Genomic DNA, 9404 nt, shown 5'->3' on the forward strand with positions numbered 1-9404 from the left:
AAAAATGACCTGAGGGAGAAAAGGGCTTCAGGGGGTTACCCAGGCGACCCGCAAGGGCCGCGTGTACCAGCGACACCCAGAAAAAAAGGAGTCAGGAAACGGTCCAGGAATCTGCAAATCCTTCCCCACCTTAAGACCCAAGTTCCGGCGCGGATATAACTGGATTTCCATAACAGCTTTAAGAACCAAGGAGAATTTGCAGAAAGTTCCACTCCATCTCCCACCCCCCACCTCAGGCTGCTCTGAAGTATTAATACTACGTGGGAAGGGGTGCAGCGAATCTCAAAATTCCCGAAGAAAACTGGGAGCTGCGATCACAGGTCGCCGAGACGAGGGGCTTCCAGGGCCCCGCCAGCCTGTTGGGACACTGCCTTGGGCGCGCGCGGCTACTGGGGTCGTGGATCGTAGTGCCCCAGCGCGCTGTCCCTGCCTCCCCGGGAGCCGGCGGCAAACGCAGCCTCCAGCCGCTCCGGCGCGCGTGGAAGGATGAAACGGCATCGCGGCAAAAAGGGGAGAGCCTCCGGCACGGGATTTACAAAAGCAAAAAGTCTGCAACCTAGCGGCTGCTTGCTATACGCCCTGCCCAAGTTGACCCTGTCGTCGCCACCTCCACGCACCCTGGGTCCGGCCCCACGGCCGCACGCCGCGCGCCTCGCTTGCAAAAGCATAACCAGGGAGCCGGGAAGCACAGCCGCCTCCGACTCGTCTCCACCGGTCTCGCCGCTAGTAGAGGTGGTAGCGCGTTGGTTCCTATCTCTGGGCAGGCACAAAGAGCGCCCGTGGTTGGAAAGCAGCAGCCACAGAGCAAAAAAAGGCTTTCGAACTTTACCCTACGCAAGGCTGAGAACCTGCCGGCCGGCCCTCTGGGGTACCGGTCACACGCACGCAACTTTTAACAAAAGGAAGCTGTGGCCGCACCTCGCACGGTGGAGATAACGCGCTCGGTGCGAACCCCTGACCGCCCGCCTCTACCACCCGCGAACCCTCGGCACAAAAGAAATCCCAAACTCGCATGCAGTTCGGCTGCCCTCAGCCTGCAACCTCGCTCACCCTCAGCCCCCTCGCTGCCCTCATTTCTGGTTCCCAGCTCAGTGGCCCCAGCACCAGGGACTGGGGGCTTCTTGCGCAGGTGAGCAAGGCAGGGCGCAGGAGAGTCCCCGGGGACGCCTCGAATCTTCCCGCAGGCTAAAACGCCTGGCACCTGAAAGGCCAACAGCCACCTCTCCCGACACACCCCAGTATGTTCAGCCCTTCGTCGGGCATAGGCTGCCCTGGGGGGCGCGGTCCGGGGTGTCCGCCGTGCTCTCCCACCTGTCTGGACGCGGAGCAGGAGAAGCAGGACGCAGAGAAAATCCCAGGCGCCGCGAGCGCCTCTCATCGCGGTGGCTGCGCTGGGACCTGAGCTCTGTTCCACGTTCCTGCTCTTGTCCAAGTGCATTCAGCGCGGCAAAGCCGAGCCCCCAGAGCCTGAGCGCGGAGAAGCAGCCCCTCCTCCCAGTGCCCTCCCCCTGCGAGCCGGCCACGCCCCTCCTCGCCTCCCCTCCTCCCGCCCGCATGGGTTGCGCTCCCTTCTAGCGTCGCTGGCCCCAACCTCTTTCGACTGGCTAATCCCTGGGGGCTGTGTCCAAGGGGCGGGGGAGGGCACTCCGGCCCTCGCAGCCAGGGTCTCGACCCCCGAGCCCTACATCTCTCCACCTCTCCTCCTCTGTGATGTGGTAGAGGCTCGGGAGGCAGTTCCTGGACGCCGAACACCAGGGCACTTTAGGGCAAGGGCTCACCACCTGCCAGGTGTTCCCCAAACAATAAAGGTTGGCCGCCAGCCTTCGTGCATACTCATGAGGGAGGGCGTGGACACTTCTGGTGGTGGAAGTGGTTCCGGGACGGGAGGGGGGTGGTTAGTAAATTGGACCCCGACATTGTTCCCCATTCCTGTTAGACAAGTGGGACCTAGCGTGGCGCCTGGCGTCGCGGTAAAAGGCTAAAAGGGAGTTTAGGTAATTATGCTCAGTTTCTCCACCTGCTCCGTTACCTGTAAGAGCATAGTTGGTTCCCTATTGGTCGGCGTAGCCTCCACCCAACAACCCCCTGCTCAGACTTTTCTGAAGACTGCGGCCTTGGAGTGGGGAAGGGCGCCTTGCGAAGTTTGCTCAGGTAACCTGATTTTTTAAACCCATTTGCACCAATCCTTGTGCAAAGCCTTTTGGGTGCCTTTTTTTTTTTTTTTTCTATGCAGTTTCTCTGCGTCTGTATCACGACAGTTACAGGGCTGAGGATCCCTGCGTTCTTCTTAGCTGCTCCAGCCCGTGCCAGGCTCAAAATGATAGTAAAATGATACTTTTAACCCAGGTCCCTTTGCATAGAAAGTGCTTCGCCCACCTGCTTATGGTGGCGCCCCTGAATGAAATGTAACAACAATATCTGTATAGAGTTTTATAATTCTTCCCCATGCTGAATATTACTTCATGCTCACAATAACAACTTTATAAGGTAGCTAGAGCAGATATCTTTATTATTTTATTTCTAAAAGTCGCCTTAGATCACACAGCTAATAAAGGGGAGACCAGGATTGGAACCCTAATCTTAAAACTGACTCCAGGTTATGATGAGCTTTCCCTATGCCTTCTGATGAACTAGACAAACATCCTCCCCCCACTTTCCCCAGAGCTTAAGAATGGAAAATAAATGGGAAGTGCCCATCAGAAAAAAGCTATAGAACAATGTAGGTACACCTAGACTCCTCTCTAAAGTATCATCCAAAATTTATAATTGCCCAGATCCCCACTTCATTTAATGTTGAAAGCTCTCCTGTTTGATGCTGACATAACCTAAATTGGCTTAAATTAATCACTTAAAAATTATCACTACTAGAGGATGATCAAATGATCAATATGTATAATTGCTTCTCTTTAAATTTATTTATGTATTCATTCAACAAACATTTATTGTTGTCCACTGCAAAGCAGTGGTTAAGATCTGGGCTGCTAACCTAATAGCGATTTGAACCTACCAGCAGCTCTGAAGGAAAAAAGACCTGGTGATCTGCTCCCATAAAGATTGTTGCTGTTGTCGTTAGGCACCTTCGAGTCAGTTCCGACTCATAGTGACTCTATGTACAACAGAACTAAACGCTGCCCAGTCCTGCGCCATAACTCACAAACCTTGCTATGTTTGAGCCCATTGCTACAGCCACTGTGTCAATGCATTTTGTTGAGGGTCTAGAAAATCCTATGGGGCAGTTTTCTGTCATATAGGGTCTCTATGATAGAAAAAAAAAAAAAAAATGAGTCATAGTCGATTCTACAACACACAACAAAAACAACCGTGAAACAAAAGTTAAGCACGTGGCTGCTAACCCAAAGGTCGGCAGTTTGAACCCACCCAGCAGCTCTAGGGGAGAAAGACCTGGCCATCTGCTTCCATAAAGATTACAGCCTCGGAAACCCTATGGGACAGTTGTACTCTGTCACATGGGACTGCTATGAGTTGAAATCAACTAGATAGCACCTAACAAAAACACCTGTGAGGCAGGGAGAAGCTAGGCAGGGAGAGTCCAAAAAAAACAAAACCAATCGCCAACTCATGCGACCATATAGGACAGAACAGAACTGCCCCCATAGGGTTTCCAAGGCTGTAAATCTTTAAGGAAACAGACTGCCACATCTTTCTCCTACAATGTGGCAGGTGGGTTCTAACCACCCACTTTCTAGTTAGCAGCTGAGTTCTTAGCCACTTTGCCACCAGGGCTCCTTCAAGGTAGCAGGAGTACAATAGTTAATAGCCAGATGTGGGCCTGCCCTCACAGTCATTATCATTATATGTGGGAACCCGCATCCCAGTCTCCTAGCAAATGGTTTAAGTCACACAGCTGTGGGAGAACTGAAACTCAGAAGGTCTCTGTTTGTGCTCTGGCCCATCAGACCATACTTTTTTCTTAAGATGACAGATCAAAGATACCACTTGAGGCAATCATAAATTTCCAGGATCTTGATTTATTACTCAAATCCATTTTGTAAGAGAAAAAAAATTACTATGAGTTAAAATATCAACATTGTGCCTGAGAGAGAAAATTTATAATTTTTTTCTTCAATCAACTGATATTGGAGAGTACAAGTCTTCAGAAGAGTGGGTAAAAAGAGACCATATTGCAATTTAATTCTAGGAAGGAAACTTCCATCAGGGGGAAAAAAAAAATCGGAATAAGGGGATTATATAATGCTAGAATGTCATCTGTATTCATTTATTTAACAAACATTTACTGAAAACCTGTTGCCATTGAGTCAGAACTGCCCCATAGAGTTTCCAAGGAGCACCTGGTGGATTTGAACTGCTGACCTTGTGGTTAGCAGGTGTATCTTTTAACCTATATGCCACCAGGGCTTCCCAGTAGGCACTAGGCCTCCAAAAATGAGTAAGACAAAATCCCTACTTAGAGGAATTCACAGTCCAGCAGGAAAAACAAACATCCAAATAAGAAACTATAATATCTGCTAACAGGGCTCTTACTCAGCCGTTACACATCAATTTAGCCATATTGGTTAGTAGAATATTGAAATCCTTCTGTACTGATTGGAAAAAAGCCACTGCCTTAAGCACTTCCTAAGTGTCCCTTCACCCCTACCTCTCCCCTGAGATGCCCTCAATCTCCTTAGATCTAGGCTTTGTGCAGGGCACAGCAGACAACCTCCAGTACCTGGGCCTTTGGGTTTGTTAGCTGTGTACTGAAATCAGACATGTATAACTACAGCGAGTGAACAGCTATGGGGTTGAACTATACTATAGATCAGCACTGTTCAGTGGACCATTTGTGATGATGCAAATATTCTGTATCTTATATAGGATGTATTTTATAGTTTTCATAATTGTGTTAATGAGGACATTTGATTACAACTTGTAGAAACCCAGCTCTAGCTGGCATAAGCAAACAAAGAACCCTAAAATCTACTGGCTCTTATAACTGGACAGTCCAGGAACAGTGCTAGTTCTAGACATTCCTAGATCCAGGAATTCAGAGTCAGCAGGACTTGAGGGTGGTGTGTGTGTGTACAGACACATACATACATTTCTCCATCTTTCAACAATACTTTCTTTGTTGTTTACTTGTCTCTTGTGCACTAGGGCAGCTCTAGGTTTACAGCTCTAATACCAGTGGAAGCAGAACTTCTCTGCCCCATCAACAGTTCCTATAAAAACTCTACAGCCCTGGTGGCACAGTGGTTAAGAGCTACGGCTGCTAACCAAGAGGTCAGCAGGTCGAGTCCACCAGCTGCTCCTTGGAAACCTTATGCAGCAGTTCTACTCTGTCCTATAAGGTTGCTATGAGTCAGAATCTACTCACTGCAAAGGTTTATAAAAGCACTAAAACTGGGTCTTGCTGGCCTGGTTTAAGTCACATGCACATTGAAAACCAGTCAAGGAGGCCAGAGGTACAAGATATAATGCTTGGCCAGGCTTGGGTCACATGTCTACCCCGGAAATGTTGGGGGTTATTGTGGATTGAATTATGTCCCCCAAAAAATGTGTGTATCAGTTTGGTTGGACCATGATTCCCGGTATTGTGTGATTTTCCTATATGTTGTAAATCCTGGCTCTGTGATGTTAATGAGGGAGGATGGCCGGCAGTTGTGTCAGTGAGGCAGGACTCAATCTGCAAGATTGCATTGTGTCTTGAGGCAATCTCTTGAGATATAAAAGAGAGAAGTGCACAGAGAGCCAGGGGGACCTCATACCATCAAGAAAGCAGTACTGGGAGTAGATCGCGTCCTTCGGACCCAGGGTCCCTGCATGGAGAAGCTCCTAGTCAAAGGGAAGACTGATGAGAAGGCCAACAGAGGAAGAAAGGCCTCCTCTAGAGCTGACACCCTAAATTTGGACTTTTAGCGTACTTTACTGTGAGGAAATAAACTGTTAAAGCCATCCACTTGTGGTATTTTTGTTATAGCAGCACTAGATAACTAAGACAGAGCTCTACTTCATCCATACCACTCACTCTAAGAATGGGGAAAGGTGTGTCCTCCAAGAAAGAGTGAAGTACTCTCGCCAGAAGAAGGAGGAATGATGCTGGGCAACAGAACATGTTCACTATAATTTCTAACTTGAAAAATATAAATGTTATGTTTCTTATTGTAAAAGTAAAAATGCTTGTTGTAGAAAATTTGAAAAGTGCCAGAAATTATAAAGAACAAAAAACCAAAAATTGCCTAAGATAATAATCACTGAAGAGTTCATTTTGGTATGTTTCTAATCTTTTTTCTTTGCTTATATATGACCTTTTTTTTTCTTTATATAATTTAAGATTTTACTATATTCGCTAGTTTTCTATCTGGCTTTTTCACTAAACATCACATAAGCATTGCCCAAATTATTAAAAAAATTTGGAAAACAATTTTAATGGCAGTATCATGTTCAATTGTATGGATGGATTATAATTCTGGATGTTTAATCATTTTGCTATTTTTCCAGGTTTTTTTAGTATCATAAATTACTTGGTGATGAACATCTTTATGGATAAAACTTCCTTGACTCTGATATTTATGTAGAATAGGTTTCTAGAAATGGAATTATTGCATCAGGTTATAATCCTTTTCCAGTTTGCTACTTAATAGTCCTTGTTTTTCTGGTAACCGTTTGAATACCTTTTGTCAATAAAGTTGGAGAGATGAATATATAATCTTCATTTGCAGAATCTGTACTAATAATTGAAACCCTGGTGGCGTAGTGGTTAAGTGCTACCACTGCTAATCAAGAGGTCGGCAGCTCGAATCCGCCAGGTGCTCCTTGGAAACTCCTTGGAACTATCAGGCAGTTCTACTCTGTCCTATAGGGTCACTATGAGTCGGAATCGACTTGACGGTAGTGGGTTTGTTTTTTTTGGGGGGGGAGTTATACTAATAATGGAGTCCCTGGATGTTGCAAACGGTTACCTTGTTCAGCTACTAACCAAAAGGTTGGAAGTTCGAGCCCACTCAGAGGCACCTCAGAAGAAAGGCCTGGCGATATACTTCCAAAAGATCACAGACATTGAAAATTCTATGGAGCACGGTTCTACTCAAACACACGTGGGGTCACCATGAGTTGGAATTGACTCAATAGCAACTGGTTTATACTAACAATAACCACCTCACAGTTTGTGAGGATGAAAGGCGATAATAGCTGGTCTTAGTACAAAGGTTCAGTATTTATAAGAAACCTTCTACGTGGCGCTTAATGTAGATGCACTACATTAAGTGCCAGGAATACAAAGTCAGACAAAGCACAGACCCTGCCCTCATGGGGTTTACAGTGAAAGGGGGAGACACAGAAGGGGGCCAAAGATTAAATTAATTAAATTCTCATAAGTCCTCTAACAGAGCTACGCACAGGGTGATGTCTGTCTGACACAGAAAAAAAAAAAAAACCCACTGCCATCGAGTCGATTCTGACTCATAGCTGGCCCTATAGGACAGAGTAGAACTGCCCCATAGAGTTTCCAAGGAGCGCCTGGCAGATTTGAACTGCCGACCTTTTGGTTAGCAGCTGTAGCACTTAACCACTATGCCACCAGGGTTTCCCGTCTGAACACAGAGGAGCACCTAAATCATAAGTGATGTGATCTCATGAGGCTTCCCCAAAGAGACAGTGACTAGATTCTGAAGGATCAGGAGGAATTTAGTCAGCAAAGCGGAGGGGAAGTAGGGAGAAGAGAATGCTCGCACAGTGGAAAGTGCACAGGCGAAGGCCTAAAAACGTTGCCCTGGAGTCAAGTCTGACTCATAGCGACCTTACAAGATAAAGTAGAACTGCCCAGAGTGTTTCCAAGGCTGTAACCTTTACAGAAGCGGACTGCCACATCTTTCTCTCGTGGAGTGGCTGGTGAGTTCCAACTGCCAAACTTTAAGTTAGCAGCTGAGTGATTTTGCCACTGCGCCACCAGAGCTCCCTGGCAAAGGGCTAGAGGCATGGAACAGCTTGAGGAATAAGAGCCACAAGTAGTACGTCAGAGATAGGAAAGGCGTCTTGGAGAGAGTGAGTTGAGACCACAGAGATAAACAAGAAGTGTGTAAGCTAAGAAATGTGAACTTCACCCCTGAACCCTATCATCATTAAAGGACTTTAAACTGGGGCCTGATGATAAGATTTGCATTTTGGAAAGACAGTGAGGAAGCTCCATGAATGATTGGCTGAAAGAGGGCAAAACTGGAGGCAGGGAGAAAATAGTGAGAAGCCTAATGCAGAGATCTGTAGGAGAAATGGTGAACTGAATTAAGTCAGTGGAGGTGAGCATGGTGAGGGGGCATGAATAAAGAGAGATGTGACGTAGGCTCAGGACTTGATGACTAGCAGTATGATGGAAGGAGAGTGGGAAGAGGGATGCTAGGATGGTGTCCCCATTTCTGGTGTGAGCAACACGTGCTTTCCTTCAGCAAGACAGGGACGTAGGTTTGTAGTAGAAGATCAAAGATAAAAGAGTTGAGCCTATTAGATTTGAGGTTCCCATTGACTTCTCTCAAAAACCACATACACATGTCTGGAGCTAAAGCCAAGTGGTTAAAGCCTGGGATTTGGATCAGGTCACTCCAGATAGAAAGCATACTAGAAGAAAAGCAGAGGGTGGAAGTCAGCACCTTGGGGAACCCCACATTTAAGGAAAAGGGTACCCAAAAAGGGATCGCAGTAAGCAAGGGTTAAAAATGCAAAAAAGGAGAAGACTATCACAAAAGCCAAAGGTAAGGAGGCTTCAGAAAACTAGGAGTGTTCCTTTGTATCATATCTCTCAGGAAGATCAAATAAGGACAGAAAAGCATCAGTTGGAGTTTGTAATTACAGTAAAACTAACAGTGACTAAAATGAAAACCAAACCAAACCCTTTGCTGTCAAGTTGATTCTAACTCATGGTAACCCCAAGTGTTACAGAGAGAGTAGAACTACCCCCATAGGCTCTTCTTAGCTGTAATCTTTATGAAAGCAGATTGCCAGGCATTTCTCCCACTGTGCTGCTGGGTGAGTTAGAACCATCAACTTTTAGGTTAGTAGTCAAGAGCAAACCGTGCCACTCAGGACCTTGACAGTGACTAGCACTGTTCTAAATTCTTTACATGCACTGACTCATTTAATCCTCATCACTACTCTACGAGGTAGGTAGGTACTCTTATTCTCCCTCCGTTAACAGATGAGGGCACTGAGGCACAAGGAACTTAAAGTAACTTGCACAAAAATCAAACCAGGACCGGAATCGTCAGCAGGCTGACTCCATAGCCCCTATGCCTAATTACTGCAGCATCTTAGTTCTCTAGTTAATAATCTAGAGGCCTTTAGTGACTTAAACACACACACGCAACTGGTAGGATCAGAATTCAGGGGGTGGAGCAGCCACTGAGAAGTGAAAAAGTGGGCCCAGGTGAGTCTATTTCTTGACAAGATTTAAACAA

General features: G+C 46.5%; 1 protein-coding gene across 2 annotated transcripts in view; it reads right to left on the minus strand.

Moving 5' to 3' along the window:
* KIT (KIT proto-oncogene, receptor tyrosine kinase) overlaps positions 1-1482 on the minus strand; it is a 104056-nt gene extending 102574 nt beyond the window's left edge. Inside the window, exon 1 of one of the 2 annotated variants that reach the window (XM_010595683.3) lies at positions 1312-1482. In XM_010595683.3, the coding sequence (XP_010593985.2) occupies positions 1312-1438 (127 nt within the window). In that variant the 5' untranslated portion in view covers positions 1439-1482. The remainder of the gene's footprint in view (positions 1-1311) is intronic. The other variant, XM_003415883.3, reaches the window with a different exon arrangement.
* Positions 1483-9404: the final 7922 nt, after the last annotated feature.

The sequence above is a fragment of the Loxodonta africana genome, chromosome 5 (genome assembly GCF_030014295.1).
Source record: "Loxodonta africana isolate mLoxAfr1 chromosome 5, mLoxAfr1.hap2, whole genome shotgun sequence".
NCBI classification, from domain to species: domain Eukaryota; kingdom Metazoa; phylum Chordata; class Mammalia; order Proboscidea; family Elephantidae; genus Loxodonta; species Loxodonta africana.